Source organism: Meles meles, chromosome 9 (genome assembly GCF_922984935.1).
Source record: "Meles meles chromosome 9, mMelMel3.1 paternal haplotype, whole genome shotgun sequence".
Taxonomy (NCBI): Eukaryota; Metazoa; Chordata; class Mammalia; order Carnivora; family Mustelidae; genus Meles; species Meles meles.
Genome location: NC_060074.1, coordinates 77,444,726 through 77,461,812, shown reverse-complemented (window position 1 = coordinate 77,461,812; position 17,087 = coordinate 77,444,726). Strand labels below are relative to the sequence as shown.

General features: G+C 37.2%; 1 protein-coding gene across 4 annotated transcripts in view; it reads right to left on the bottom strand.

Annotated features, from left to right (window-relative positions):
* ITGA4 (integrin subunit alpha 4) overlaps positions 1-17,087 on the bottom strand; it is a 79,625-nt gene that overhangs the window by 35,235 nt on the left and 27,303 nt on the right. The window contains exons 10-16 of one of the 4 annotated variants that reach the window (XM_046018632.1): positions 16,701-16,812; positions 10,116-10,210; positions 8,822-8,912; positions 8,190-8,235; positions 7,656-7,810; positions 4,951-5,105; positions 4,340-4,819 (exon numbers count right to left, since the gene is read on the bottom strand). In XM_046018632.1, the coding sequence (XP_045874588.1) occupies positions 4,814-4,819; positions 4,951-5,105; positions 7,656-7,810; positions 8,190-8,235; positions 8,822-8,912; positions 10,116-10,210; positions 16,701-16,812 (660 nt within the window). In that variant the 3' untranslated portion in view covers positions 4,340-4,813. Of the gene's footprint in view, positions 1-4,339; positions 4,820-4,950; positions 5,106-7,655; positions 7,811-8,189; positions 8,236-8,821; positions 8,913-10,115; positions 10,211-16,700; positions 16,813-17,087 lie in introns of those variants that run through there. The other 3 variants (XM_046018633.1, XM_046018631.1, XR_006820257.1) reach the window with 3 other exon arrangements.

Genomic DNA, 17,087 nt, shown 5'->3' with positions numbered 1-17,087 from the left:
AAGGAAATAGTCATTCAATTGACACATTAGACTAGATGGACCTAACAGATACATACAAAACATTCCATACAAAATCAGTAGAATATACATTGTTTACAAGTGCACATGGAACCTTTTCCAGGTGACATCACATGTTAGGTCATAAAACAAGTCTCAATAAATTTAATAAGACTGAAATCATATGCTGCATCTTCGCGGACCACAAGAATATGAAACCAGAAATCAGTTACAAGAAAACTGGAAAAAACGCAAACACATGGAGGCTAAATAACATGGTACTAAATAATGAATGGGTAAACCAAGACATCAAAGAGGAAATAAAATACATGGAAACAAATGAAAACGAAAACACAACGGTCCAAAATATTTAGGATGCAGCAAAAGCAGTTCTAAGAGGGAAATTTTATAGTAATACAGACATAGCTCAGGAAACAAAAAAAGTCAAGCAAAGACCTAAAGGAGCTAGAAGAACAAGAACAACAAAACCCAACACTAGTAGAAGGAAGGAAATAATATAGATCAGAGCTCAAGCAAATGAAATAGAAACTAAAAAACACAAAACAATAGAAAAGATAAAGAGCTGGTTCTTTGAAAAGGTCAACAAACCTGGTAAATCTCTAGGCCAGACTCACCAAGAAAAAAGTGAGAGAAGACCAAAATAAAATCAGAAATGAAAAAGGAGAAACAACTGATACCACAAAAATATAAAGGATTGTTGAGAGAATATTATAAAATTATATGCCAAGAAATCAAACATAGAAGAAAGGGACAAATTCCTAGAAATATGTACTATTCCAAGACTGAATCAGAAAGAAATAGAAAATCTGCACAGACGGATTACTAGCAGTGAAATTGAATCAGCAATCAAAGAACTCCCACCAAAATCCAGGACCAGGGGACTTCACGATGAATTTTACCCAGCATTTAAAGAAAAGTTAATACCTATTCTTCTCAAACTATTCCAAAAAAATAGAAGAGGAAGTAAAACTTCCAAATTCATTCTATGAGGCCAGCATTAGCCTGATACCAAGACCAAAGAAAGACACTACAAAAAAGAAAATTACTGGCCAGTTTCCCTGATTAACACAGATGCAAAAATCTTCAACAAAATATTAGCAAACCAAATTCTGAGTAATACATTAAAAAAATCATTTACCAAAATGAAGTGGTAAATTATTATTGCAGAGATGCAATGGTGGTTCAATATTCACAAACCAACCAGTGTGGTAAATCAAATCAATAATTAAAGGATAAAAACTATATGATCATCTCAACAGATGCAAAAAAAGGCTCCTGACAAAGTACAACATTCACTCATGATAAAAACTCCCAAAAAAGTAGATTTAAAGGGAACATACCTCAAGATTATAAATGCCATATCAAAAAAATCCACAGCTAAAATTATACCCAATGGTGAAAAACTGTAAGCTTTTCCTCTAAGAACAAAACAAGGATGCCTACTCTCACCACCTTTACTCAACATAGTAGAAGTCCTACCCAGCAATCAGACAAGGAAAAGAAATAAAAGGCATCCACATTGGTAAGGAAAAAGTAAAACTTCCACTATTTGCTGATGAAATGATTCTATATACAGAACACTCTAAAGACTCTCCAAAAAACTACTAGAATTGGGATCACGCACTACATTGGGCTCCCTGCTCAGGCAGGAGCCTGCTTCTTCCTCTCTTTCTGCTGCTGCCCCTGCCTGTGCTCTCTTGCTCTCACTGTCAAATAAATAAAATCTTTTTTAAAAACCCCATAAAAGATAGGGCTAGAATCAAAATCTTAATCTTGTGAGAGTAGCTAGAATCAAAAAAAATAAGAAATGACAAGTATGGGCAAGGATGTAGAGAAAAAGGAACCATTGTGTACTGTTGGTGGGGATGCAAACTGATTCAGCCACTGTGGTAAACAGTGTGAAGGTTCCTTAAAAAGTTAAAAATGGGATTACCCTATGATCCAGTAATTCCATTACTGGTATCTACTCAAAGAAAATGAAAACGCTAATTCAAAAAAATATATACCCCTACTACTGCAGCATTATTAACAATAGCCAAGACAGGAAAGCAACCCAAGTGTTCACTGATAAAGATGTCACGTACACACACACACACACACACACACACACACACACACACACACACACACAGAGGAATATTACTAAGCCATAAAAAAGAACGAGATCCTGCCATTTATAACAACATGGATGATCCTAGAGAGTATAATACTAAAGGAAATAAGTCCAAGACAAATGTCAAACAATTTCACTCATTTATGGATTTTAAGAAAGAAAACAAAGAAAAAAGAGAAACGAAAAACAGACTCAAGTAAAGAGAACAGAGAAAGGGAAGCTGGGAGCATGGGGGCAACAGATAAAGGGGTTTAATTGGAGGGGGAGATGAACCATGAGAGACTATGGACTCTGAAAAACAACCTGAGGGTTTTGAAGGGGCGGGGGGGGGGGTGGGAGGTTGGGGGAGTCAGGTGGTGGGTATTATGGAGGGCATGCATTGTATGGAGCACTGGGTGTGGTACAAAAAACAATGAATTCTGTTACGCTGAAAAGAAATTAAAAAAAAATGTAAAATTTAAAAAAAAAAAGAGTACACTTATCTTCTGAGCACCGAGTAATATATGGAACTGTTGAATCACTACACGGTACACCTGAAACTAATAACACTGTAGGTTAACTACTTGGGAGTTATATTTTAAAAAAGAATACATTAATCGTGATGGGCACTAATGTATAAAATTGCTAATTGTTATATTCAACATCTAAAACTAATATAACACTGTATGTTACCTGTACTTCAATAAATAAAACACACCCTTCATTTCTTTCCTAGCACTCTACAATTTCCTGTAGGCTGCAATTTTTCCTTTTTCAATCACCCTTATCTTCTAAAACACTATAAAATTTACATGTTTACCACATGGTTTGTCTCACTCCATTCTACTGGCAACTCAATGAGGGTAGTGATCTTTTTGTATTTCATTCACTGCTATACCCAAGTGTTTCAACAGAACCCGATGCAACACCGGTACTCAAATACCTACGGAATTAATCACGTGGATGGAGACTTGGAGCTTCACTGGTACGACCAATGGGAACAACCACACAAGGAAAGTGTGCCCAGCTGGCAGGCAGAGAGCCCTGAGGTGGGGCGGTCATGGGCCTGGCTACGTAATCACCAACTCTACCTCATTTCACTGTAAAGGAAGCCGAAGCACAATATGCCTTAACTCTCCTGATACTGGGCACGTTTTATGGAACAAAGGAACAATCCAGGCATCCTGACCCACTGCCCATCTTTTCTACGATCATTAAGAAGGCAGAAAGTATCAGTTTCTATCCCATTCTTTTGGACTGGAGAAGTTTAACAGTGTTCATGTTTCTGAACAGCTTCAGCTACCACACTGGTGGGGTAGAAAATGTACTCAGAGTATTCCCTTATCCTCCTACATCACAACTAGAGCTGTTTTCATTTTAATAATGGCCTCAATTACTTAAAAAAAAAAAAAAAAACCTCACTCTGTACCAATCCCAGAGGTAAATGTTTTTGTTTGGCATTGACAGTATGGTCGAAAAGTCAATGGCTGTGACCTGGGACCATGATACCAAGGTAACACTACAATATGTGTCGACAACACAGCCCTCTGCTAACTTGTGCTTTGCACTGCAAGTCATTCTGATGAGAACGTACAATTTTGTGGAATCCTTACTTGTTAGAACAATGCCAAGAAACACAGGACGAAAGAAGTCAGGTCAATTTCCAGTTAGCGATACAAATTCAACACAATAGGTTTCTTTGTGAATGTCTAATGTTGGCCCTTTTACTGCCTTGAAAATTGTCTCAATGATACTGTCCAAGATTGACTAACCTAAGTAAATTCACAGCTACAGGGGATTAAAAAACAAACAAACAAACAAAACAAACCCCTCTTTAATCCCTACGATATAAATAATGGTTACATTAGTAATATTATATACTTCTGGCTCTCAACCATCTAATAGATTTATTCTAATGCTATAATAAAAACTGTTAAGGGAAATGAGGAAACAACACAGGGATTATTACTCTTAGCATTTAATAGTGTTAGAGTCTTGATGCTTGTTTGCATTTGCTTGGAAAGAAGTATCTCAGGGAAAATTAAGTTCTAAACTGAGGCTACCTTTTGAAATCCCAGAAAGGGCTCCCGGGAATAGTTTGGCTTTTTTGTGACAATAGATTTTGTGATGAAGTACACCATTCCCTAATAGAAAAGATCTGGCACCGCTTCATATGAAGAAAAAAAAAAAAAAATTGACCAAGGCAAGGAACAGGACGATCAGTTGGGAATGAGTGCTTTAATAAAAGGAACATGAAATTGGCTGTGCTTTGGCAGGACGTACCCCCAGACATCCCGAAAGCCATTGTCCTGGCCTGCAGATGATCCCCATCAGGCTGCAACTGCGCAAGTTCCCACTGACATCATGGACAATGCTGGCACAGAGACAAAGACTGCATCCAAAAGCAGTCATGGTGGATTCTGCTTCCCTAGAGTCACATGAGAAACAAACCAACTTCCCGGCCTCCTCTCTCACCACCCCCACAAAACCCTACTGGGGGAACAGGCGTGAGGCTCAGCAGCGCCACTCAGCATGTACATTTCTCGGGAAGTGCATAAACAGGGATATGGACATAGCAATCATGGGAAGGAAAAGGCCAATCTTTAAAAAAAAGAGTGATGCAGTCAAGTGTGATAAATGTGAAATAAAGACGATGCAAAAAGTAGACTCGGAGTGATCCAGGTCCCAGAATTGTCGAACATTTTAACTCTGGAACAACAAACACATCAGCTAGTTCAGCCGGAGGGGTGGGGATCACACTTGCTTACAACCACATTTCATAAAAGGATACCGATGCAGTAAGATTTCTACTACAGTGATAATAAAGGAGGTTACATTACCCGCAGAAACGCTTGATGTGTTCTGCAGTTAGCTACTCTGCTTGACACTTTTATGCTGCCTGTGATCACATCAGATGTTCCATTAGAAGAAAAGTAGAATCTTGACGGAGAGTCTATCTTCCGGTTCACATCCAGACTCATGTTATAAAACAAAACTGCAAAAGTAGAGAGAATTGCAATTAATATAATCACCTAAAAGCATTATTATTTTTGAACTGAAAATAGTCAAAATTATATCCAACACTGGAAATATCTTAAATTCTCTTCATTAAATGTCTTTTAAAAAATACCCCAAAATATGGAAGAGGAAACAATTTAAAAGTTACAAATTGCTAAAATTGTAATAAAGATTTATAAGCTTCTCTCTAGGTTTCTACTTTTAACTATTAACATCTTTAGCTATTTACTTAATTTTCCGACATATAAATATTTCAAAACTACAATACTAAAACTGACTACCAATAAAAGTTCTAGGTAAAGTTTCAGATTTCTCTGGAGTCCTTTTGTCCTTAGAATATCCAACTAAGGAAGCATAGACATAACACAGCACTCAAAGCCCACTTGAGATTATTCTACCTTGTGTGGTTATGGAAATAATTTTGTATATGGTTAGGTTCATTTCTTTCTGTTTGTTCCTAATTTGAGGGGTTGCTATTTACTAATATTTTTAAAAATGTAATGTGAACAAGTGGTTCAAAAGTCAAACCTATATAAAACAGTTGAAAGATGTCTCCTTTTCCAGCCCTAGACCCTGATTAGTCTCATCTGTATTTTTATTGGTTTCCAGTTTGAACTTCTGGTGTTGATTTGGGCAAAATACAGACATTCTCTCAATATTCTGGCAGTCCGGTAAGATGTACTCCAAATCTGACACAGTACATAATCATCTGCTAATGAATATCCTCAATTAGCAAAATAAGTCAAATTAACAAGCAACCAAGAAAATTCCAAGCCAGATATTACCGAGAAAATCAGAGACATTTTTTAAATCTATTAGGGTTCTTTTCAAAATAAGCTACATCTAATAGTCTGCTGAGAGGTCACTCATACAGAAGCAATAACTCAGAAATGGTATTTTAAAGGATTTATTGAATTCCTTAAGCGTTCATTCACATTTTAGGAGTAAAATACTCTTCTGGAAGGATTTTGTCTACTTACTTCAAGGAAACGTAAGTCTAAAACCTATCTTACTCCTACAAATTTCAAATAAATCTTTAACCTTCCTTTTATTTCGAAAGTGAGTAACAAAGTCCAAATCAATTGGCCTCAAAATGACAACAGCAGAGACTCGGTGCCTGGGAGTGGAGCTGCAATGGAGTCAGCTACCGAAAATTCATCACTGTAAGTTCACACAAAAAGTAAATTAAAAAAACAAAAAAGTGAATAAAAACCCACTCCCAGTAAGTGGCAAAACATCCTGGTTTTATGCAACACGCTTACCACATGAAGTATTTCTCCCAAGGACTCATTTTATGCAACTGTAAAGCTTGTATTTGTAACAGTGCTGGCTGTGATTATTTATGCATTTCATGTATTGTTTTCAACCATTTTTAAAAATGTCTCGTCACAATGGAATTGGTGGTACAACAAGCGCTGATTTTGCATAAAGGGAAACAGTGGTATCTGTTTAAGGTGTATTGTTCGGATCATCCGTCAGGGTGCTTGTGTTGCTGGGGCCACACTCGGACACTGCCACTTCTTGGACCTGTAACCCTAGATTAAGGTTTTGCCCATTGTCCTACCACCGTGGCTCTAGCCAGGACTTCTGCAGTGCACTATTCAACAGGAGTCTGATCTTAAGTAGATATACTTAGCTCATTCTGTACTTCTCATTTCAGGCCAATTAAGGCTGAGACCTCTGAAATTATGTATCCATCGTTTAGCTCAGGATTTGCTGTCCTTCATGATGTTTAGATGATGAGAGCCTACAGGGTCACAAATGCAATCAACTCGAGAGGTCTTGCGTGGCTCATGAAATTTAGATATTATTAACGTCCAAATAATAAACCCAGGTCTGCTTCTCTCCTACTGGCTAGTTTCATTAGTTATTCTATTATTAGCTTAAGTATAACATAAGTAGGAGTGTAACCTGCTAGAAAAAATGTAATATTCACCAAGACACGTATCTGTGATTTGACAGTAACCACAATTTTGCGTGAGCCATCTCAATACTACTTTATCCAGAGCAGGTAACTGAGAGCTACCTGTGTAAAGGGAAAAGGACAGGACTCTCAGGAGCAGACAGTCACAGAAAATCCTTAAGCGATGTGTGTTATTTATGGAAATTAGAATCGGGGTCTAGATTTGACTTCTTCAATTACTCAAAGGATAAAATACAAAGACAAGAATTGTCTCCCTCTCTGGGCTTCCAACTTAAGTTAACTCCAGCTATAAAAGGAGCCCAATTAAATGGTGGAGAAGCTGTGGGAATGTTCTTTCTTTTCTAAGGATAGATTACCTATGAAGCTGAGTTTAGCTCACCCTAATATAGCAAGTGATACTCCTGCTTTTCTTGTTGTAACTTCTACACAATTATAGCCTCCTACGTTGCCCCACTCATTGGTAAGAACAACATGAGAACTCAAAAGATGAGGCAGAAAGGTGTACTGGCCTCTAGGGCAAGACACAGTGAGGGCTCAGAAGAGGATCACGAGACAAACGAGCAGAGCACACACTCAGAGTAAATTCTGTAAGGGCACACTTACCAATATAACCTGGAACCTCTTTGCCCTTGTATGAGAAACAGAGTGTTAGATCCATGCACACAGAAGGCAATCCATTTTCAACACAGTCAAAATTTGTTCTATTTACTGACTCAGGATGGTTTAAGGAAGCTTCGACAATCACTACAGGTCTTGTCCTAAGAAGGAAATAAAATTAGCAATATTAACTGCAGAATTATTGTCCTTAAGAAAAAACTGCATGTGTTTTGTCAGTTGCCATTGTCCAAGTGACTTCATAAAATTGCTTTTTTAATACTATGTGCATAAATACTCAATTATATTTCTGTGCATGAATCAAGAGAAATTTTCATTTAAATGCTGAAAAATGTTGACTTTGCCTGATGAATTGATTATAATACCCTGTAAGGTGGAATGAGTATTCTAAAGTACAATGAAATTTCAGAATACCAAAAAAAAGCATTATGAGGTCACCACCACTGTTGATTTTAAAAATTGCCTCCCATCATTTACAATTAGGTTCAATTGTCATTAAGCAGTGAAATGCATCAACCTTACCTTAGCAACACAGCAGAATTAGACCGAAAAGCACCAACTGCCACATCTGGAGGAGGAAAAACAACAGATTAATGAACATCATTAGTCAAAGAGAATTATTTTTCAGCCATAAATACTTAACTACGTATCACCTTTTGACTGTATCAAATACTATTTACAGAAAAATTAATTAGAAAAGATATACTTACATCTTAGGATTCATTCCACATTTGTCTGAGTCTATTCATCTATAATAATATTCACCCCTTTACTATATAAACAAACTTTATGATAAAGATAGGATATAACAATAAGCTTACTAAAAATTCCATTTTTAAACTACATTCACCCAGGAATCTCCTCTCAAAGTACAAAAAAAAAAAAAGCCTTTCTTTTTAGCATCTTATGTTTGATTTATTTCCATGGATGCTTTTCATTTTCTCAAGAACAAAGAAAAAAATGTCAAGTAACAGTGTGAAGCTGAGAAACTATTTGATCGTTTCTGACCCATCTTGAATTCAAGAGCTTTAAAAATGAAGGAAATAAATTACCAGTAAATTAGAGCTTTTCTATACCAGTTTTCTGTACTTTGCAATAAAGCAGCATCCACAATAGGACTCATTTCAATTTATGAAATGCAATTTTATACTCACCTACATATCCATTATTATCTGCATCAATTTGTCCTGATATAGACTGTCCAAACATACTCAATGATTCGCTGATTTGAAGTCCTTCAATTCTCTGAAAAATAGGTAAGTTGAGTAGGAAGCAGTTTTTGAACACCTAGTATCTCAGAGAAGCAATCATTTAGTTACATAATGAGCCTTAAAACACCCAGGCACATTTTGTAACAAAATGCATTCAAGTCAAATGCATGCATCTAAGAGCAACAGAAGTTTCCAGCTTGAACTGGACAGGTGACGTCTACTCTGTGACTAGAAGAAAAAAAAAAAAATCACTTTGTGACTAGAAAAAAAAAAAATCACAAAGAGAAAATTATATAGTACAGATCTTCTTAAACAGTCTTGACTCCCTCTTCCCAGTCTCCTTTCAGGCTCTGTATTTATCTCCCAGATGAACATGAATAACCAAACAAGTAATCTGGAAAAGGAGACATGCATAATCACTGAGCGGAGCCTACTACTCAGGCTTATGATGAAAGTCACCCTATTGAGCCAAACTGTTTCCTAGCACACAACTGAAGTCAGACATGTGTTTCCTATTCCATAGGTCTAACTTCACATCCAGATACTGATTTCCATGTATCAGCCTGGATTCCATGCTAAGAAAATCAGTAATTTTTACTAGACAAGTATAGATTTTTCATGTTAAATATGGAGAACCATTTGCTGATTTTGCTCCCTCAAAAATTACAGTATTAGCTAATATTTCCCTAAAAGTATCTCTAGAAAATCTTTTCTGCATGAGTATGGAGGGTTTTCTATGCGCTGAAATGGCCTGATTTGTTTAAAGACAAAAGTGAGGTCGGAATTAAATCAGGGAACTTTACTAGAAGCTCCCATCTTGAGCTGTGCCCTGAAAGGAACACAGTAACACGTGCTCGCTCTCCCGGTGAGACCTCCCTGAAACATGGGGCTTTAGGCACCAGGCAAGACAGCTCATTAAAGCCACAGGGGCTTATTCAAAACAGGACAGATACCATCTCAGAACATAAATTTGCAGAATGCAAAGAAAATCTTCAGTAGATTAAAAACAAACGAGAATGGATGTGAACCAAACTCTTAGTTACGGAGAAAAAGTGATTCCAAAGAGTTATTAATGACCTTCAAAATGAGACCACCTACTGTTATTATAAGATAAGGGTGAAATAGAATATATTAAATACTCAAAAGAACAAATTAAGAAAAATAAATCCACATTAACCCTGGAAGTTTCAGAAACGATTTATTATCAGGGCTTCCTTTGGAAATAGTAGTATTCTACCTGTGAGAACACTGACGAGATTCCATCTGCTCGGCCGTTGTAAATATAAATAGCACCTCGCAAGTCATCTTCTTGCGGAGCTCCAATAGCGACATCTATTCCAGAATTTCAATGGCAGAAAAAAATGAATTCTTAGTATAAAGAATGCAACTCTAAAAACTAACTTTCATACTTAATTCATATCACACAAGAAAATTCCTTATCAGGGTGCCTGGGTGGCTCAGTCATTAAGTGTCTGCCTTAGGCTCAGGTCATGATCCCAGAGTCTTGGGACAGAATAACACCCCCCACCCCCAATCTGGGTTCCCTGTTCAGCAGGAAGCCTGTTTCTCCTCCTCCCACTCCCCCTGCCTGTGTTCTCTCTCTCGCTGTGTTTCTGTCAAATAAATAAAATCGCTAAAAACAAAAAAAGAAAATACATTATCCAAAAACAAAAAACCAAATACTTTCCTCACTAGACAGAAAAAAGGATCACAAAACACAGTATCATCAGAACAACGCATAGGACTGGGCAGAATCATCAGTGCATGGAAGCAGCAGAGAAAAAGGGTCTGAGAGGCCCTCTAACACGATGACGGTTAAGGGCATGGGTTCTCCAGCAAACCACCAAAGCCTGATCAGCCCAATTCCCGCCACCCCCGGGGCCATTTCCTAACCTCATTGTGTCTCCAGTCTCCAGTCCCTCAACTATAGCATGTGATCATAACAGAAAAACTCACCCTCAGCATACGACAACCCCAGCACATAAATTATCATCTGTGAATATTATAACCCTAAGATTCTCTATTTGGATTTCTGGGTTCTACTTTATCTGCAACATCACTTCTAAACCCCTGTTCCAATGAAACTAATCAAGGTATTTTTTAAGGATATCTGTATTTACACACATACATACAAGCAAACTCAATTTTGGAAAGCGAATCTGTTCTGTAATGAACTACATCACTTTTATGATAAGGAATTCATGTCAGATTATGATGCCAGGAGAAAAAATAAAGAGTTAATTGAGTAACATAAGCAAGAGAAAACAAGCTATGAATGACATGGTTGCTTAAGGTCAATAAATATATAACACCCAGGAAAAATATAATATTTTATGGTTACAAGAGCAATTCATTAGTGTTACAAGGTATTAGGTCTATTTATTTGGGTATATTCATGTAATATGTTCTTATTACTTCAATAGAAACCTAAAAGAGAAAGTTTACTTTCATAATAGTCAATATTTACTAGTTTATCAGATTTAAAACTTTTAACAACTATAGTGGTAATTTCTGACTGCTATTTCAATGAGAATAAAAGCCTTCCTTAAATATAGTTCTATGCCAAATGCTGTACAATTAAAAAAAAAAAAAAAAAGCTTTTCTAAGTAAGCTCCATGCCCAGTTTGGGGCTTGAAACTTACCACCCTGAGATCAAGAGTCATATGCTCTACCAACTGAGCCTCCAGGTACCTCTTGAAGATTTTAAGTAATCTATACACCCAAAGTGGGGTTTGAACCTACAACCCCAAGATCAAGAGTCACGTCTTACTTACTGAACCAGCCAGGTGCTCCAAATGCTATACTATTCTAATATCCAAAAGTAAATGATACCTTATGTTTATTGTTTAGACAGAGTAAGGCTGCTCTCTTGATCTGTGCAAGTTATTTAAAATTCTCATATACAACTATACCCATTCATTGACTTACAGTTCATTGATAATTACTATATTCTAGGCATTTTCCAGGCGCTGGTCATACAGAGGGGTACCATGAACAGGAACTATAGCCTTACAGGGAAGAAGGGAGGTAAAACCAGAATAAAACCACCACATACAAGATGGTGGTGGAAATGAGGGAAGGCTTTGCATAGAAGAGGAAGCCCAGGCTGAGACCCAGGTATTGACCAGTGAAAGTTGGGTGAAGGCTGTTTAGACAGAGGCAGCAGGCACATAATGGCAGGTGACAAAGGGGAAATCTGGCACCCGTGAACAATGGCGGTGAGTTTGAAATACGTGGAGCTATATATGCACAGACTAACTACTCACAGGAACATCAGGGGAAGGAGCAGAAAGGGAGAGAGAGAGAAAGGGAGAAGAAGAGGGAGGTAAGGAAAGGAATGTGAGGAGAAGTGGCCTGTGGCCATTGAAGACAACAGTTACAGAAGCCATTCCTCATGGCCGGTTTATACTTCGGCCAGTGTGGCTGCATCCCAAGTAACTAGGATGTAAAGATCGTTAAGCCTGGGCTACAAAGGGGTTGATATGCAGAAATTCTTGCAGTAACAGTTACTAGCCATAGTGATGTAAGGCACATGTCTTGAAACAATACAAATGGGCCTTTTCAAATGAAATATAAAAAGTCCCAGGTCAAGGTCATTCCAAGCAGAAGACGTAGGTTGCATTCAGTCTTTTCCTATCTTATATATAGATCTAAACTCTGCTAAGATTATATTTGCATCAGTTATAGAAAATACTAAAATTTTAGCAATAATTATAGTTTTAAGGAAAGTACATTTTTTTTTTGCTTGTTTCTTTTTTTGTTTTTTTTTTTAATGCCTGTGCAAATCCATTTGGTACACAACATACAGAACAAACAGACATTTTTGACAAATTTTCCTACTTTCCCTCTGAACATTTGATTTCATTGTTAGTGTAAACTACAACAATTATCCCTGGTATAATCACAATAATTTTAACATCAGCTAACACACAATGCTTATGACAACGTGGGCACCATGCTAGGGACTTCACACGTATTAACTCATGTAACTTGAATAACTCTATTGAGGAAGTACTTTTTGATCCCAACTCTGATGAGGAAACGGAGGCACAGAATGTAACTTGTTCAAGGTTCCAGAGCTCGAATGGGAAGAAGTTGGGACGCAGACCCTACAGTCTGGCTCCAAAGGCTGTGCGCACCCATCCCCACGCTCTATGGAATCATTAACTCCACAGGCTGTGCCCAGTGTTCTCCTCTCCTGAAAACTTCTCCTGTTCTGTATCAAAGAACTGCTTGATTCATGATTTGGTAATGTATCAATATTTATTTCAGAGGCACATAAAGTAATAATGCATTTTATAATTTAAAATTATAGAATTTTCTTATGGCTCAGTTCAAAAATTATTCAAACATACAGTCTAAAAGTGACATAAAAATCCTCAAGGTGAGGGCGCCTGGGTGGCTCAGCGGGTTAAAGCCTCTGCCTTCAGCTCAGGTCATGATCCCAGGGTCCTGGGATCGAGCCCCGCATTGGGCTCTCTGCTTGGCTGGGAGCCTGCTTCCTCCTCTCTCTCTCTCTGCCTGCCTCTCTGCCTACTTGTAATCTCTGTCTGTCAAATAAATACATCTTTTAAAAAAAAAAATCCTCAAGGTGAAAAACCTAACCAAAAAGAAATGATTTTGCCAAATGTCTTTTAGAGATGAAATCCTGAATGCTGTCTGCCAGGCACATCTGTCACGTAGGTCCGTTCACGTACCTTTTCCCTAACTTCCTCATCCCCCCGATGCAATTTTTATGTGAGAATGATGCCAAACTGATTATCTCCTTAGAAAATGGTTCACTTTGCTTTTCTAAATACACAGGAAATTCGTATTTTTTAATACAAAAAAAGGACAGAATATGATGAAAACAAAAATAACTTAGGTTTGCTACAGAAAACACCATAAAAGGGTGCACATTAGGAAGAGGACATCAACTCTGATTTGCATCTCTGCCTGGAGGTGGAAGGAAAAAGAACAGGTGAGATTTTATCCCCTTTCTATACAACCCCACACAACCTGCCATGAACAAAAAGTAACTTCATCCATTTACCCCAGAAAAATTAGGTAAGACAGAAGTTGGGGTAAAGAAGTAAGGGAAACACATAAAGAAAAATAAAACTTAGGTGCCTTGCTTTCTCACCCAGGCAGACATGGTGCAAAGGGCCTTAGTGAAGAAGTATTGAGACGGTTTCCAAACCATCAGGGGCTTGTTAACATCTAAAATGTATAAAATGCTTTCTCACTAGCAAAATAAAAAATGCTATTCAGCCCCAAAAAAGAAATTATCCTGCCTTTTGTGACAACATGTATGTTCCAGATGGCATTTTGCTCAGTGAAGTCAGTCATAGAAAGACTAACATTACATGACTTCACTTAGATATGGAATCTTAAAAAAAAAAAGGAAACTCAGACACAGATCAGATTGGGGGCCACTAGAGGTGAGGGTAGGAGAATTGGGTGCAAAGGTCAAAGGGTACAAGTTTCCAGTTCTAAGGCAAAGTTCTGAGATTACACACATATCATGATGACTGGAGTTACAGACATTGTTTATTTCAAAGTTGCTTAAAGAGTAGATCCTAAGTTGTCACAAGAAAAAAAAATTGTGACTATGTGAAGGAATAGATGTTAACTAAACTCATAGTGGTAATCATTTTGCACTATATACATAAATTTAATCATTATGTTGTACACCATCAACTTATACAACATTATATTTCAATTACATCTCAGTAAAACTAAAAGTAATTAGAAGTGACAAGTAGAAAAAGCTATGCAAACATGCACTGAAGTATTAATGTAGCTACTAAATGTAAATATGTAGTGAATCATAAATGAAATTATAAATAGCACAAATTATGCTAAATATATTGAATATGATGAAATATTAGAAATAATTGGTTGAATAATAATCTTCCAGACAAAGACATTACCTTTAGGAGTGGAAAGCTGAGGACTCCAGGACACAAGTGCTGTCCAAAGCCTCGGTTCTCACATGCATCCTGAAAAAATGCCTGGTGCTCTTGGGGTCCTCCCCTCGGTTCCTTTTCCCAAGTCTCACAGACAGAACACTTTCTGTCCCTCTTGCACCAACGGAAAACTGCTTGGGATTCTCCCAGCGACTGGACTGATAAAACTCCCTACTGTCCATGACATTCTTACCACTCTGATTTTAGGAATTCAAGGTTTGTCATTGACATTTTGATGCCCCCCCGCCACCATCACTCCTCAGGTGTACATACATGTGTATTATTTTAGTACATTCAAAACAGCAAATGCTATACCTCAACTTTGTTGATTAAAACAAAATATAAGGAATCATAAAGTATTTTACTTAATGATTATTTGAGAGAGAGAGCGCGCGAGGGGGGGGGGGGGAGGGGCAAGCAGACTCCCCGCAGAGTACGAGCTCAACACAGAGCTAGATCTCTTGACTCTGAGATCATGACCTGAGCCAAAATCAAGAGTCAGATGTTCAACCAACTGAGCCACCCAGGAGCCCCTAAATGATTCTTTTAAAAAGAATTTCATTATCTCATAATACATACAAAATGTCAAGGGACATAAATGTGGCTTCAGTCACATATATTAGGTAGGATTCTTAAATTCACCACTTAAGGTTTTTTTCTCTTTCATGTCTTAATTTTATACTCCATTTGATTATAAAATTATAGAAAAGGGTGCCACCATTTCCTTTGTTTGTATTTATTATAGCAAATACTCTATACCTGACCTGGTACATTTGTCACAAAGTAAGTGTTCAGTAAATAGCAGAATTGCCCATTCTTGTGAAATGTAACATCATAATAAAACCTTACTGAAGTTTTAATGTAGAATGTTATGTGTCATAATAACCATAAAAATATATATTTATTTCCTTTTCCTTTTAAAACAAAAACTCTAGAAATGGTAATATTTGTACACCAAATTATACTCTTATATTTAATAGGGTTCATATATTCAATATGTGATATACCTTCTAAATATTCAAAATATATACCCAATAACCTGCTAACTTTCTTCTCAAAGACTAACACATTTTATGCATTTCAAGTAGAATGAAGCCTTTAGGTATCAGAAATTAAACTACTACTTAAAGTAGTCCCTCACTTATTTCTAATATCCAAGTAAATTTCGACCTAACACCACGATAAACCAATTGCCAATGACCATATCAAGAGGAAAGACAATTCTGAGCCTTGAAGGCATAAAATACTGACTTGCTGAACTCTAGAAATTACACACATTCCTCTCAAATCCATTCACCATTTTATGCAGAATTTTACCAGACTTAGTTACGCCTCAGTATTAGACTAAAAAAAGTCAGTGTTTAAGAGGGAAGGCTGGTAGACACTGGTATTACAATAGCAGGCATGCTATCCTTGCAACAGGCACAGTAATGACAGTACCATCTATTCCGTTCTGGAGAGGCTTCCATATCACTTGGCAAGTAGCCGTTATTGCTGGGTCTACCAGTTGCCCCCTCATCACCGCTTAGGAATCTCTCTCACACATTTCCCCAAATCCTTCCACAGTACAGCTGCTGAACACTAGGAAACTTCTGGAACTCTGCTCCAGCTCTGCAGCTAGTCTCTGTTGGGTCTTATCAGTGTCTTTCCCCTACTTGTCATCAAATAGTACAGTCTAAGGAGTCTGATCAATTAAGAATCAATAATTGACAAGTGAGGAGCAGTCAGATGTAACACGAAAAAGAAAATAAACAGTGTAATATTCTGGCTCCATTTTCTGGAGAAAGGCAAACGACCTGAAACTCCACTCATATTCTCTTTCGTGTATCATTTTCAAAGCAGAAATCAAATACGAATTAGATTCTTTTAATTACCTTCAAAGCCATCATTATCAATGTCACCGAGATTAACTATAGATTCCCCAAATCTTGCAGCATATTTGTCACTTCCAATGAGCTCTGTTTCCATTTCATTCATTACTGCTCCCTAGACAGAAAAGGGGAGAAAAGTGTCATCATAACACTCCCTGACAACTTTACACATGATTTACCATTGTAATTGGATATGGATTTTTTTCTAATACTTCAAACAAGTTGGACAAACTACAGACTGAGCTTTAGTACACACATCTCAGTTCAATTCAATAAATATTTATCAAGTATGTCAACACATATAATAGTATGATTAGAGCTCAGAGGACATAAAAATTGTCAAACTCATGATCCCTAGCTTTGAAAATCCAATAAATCACTTTGATAATT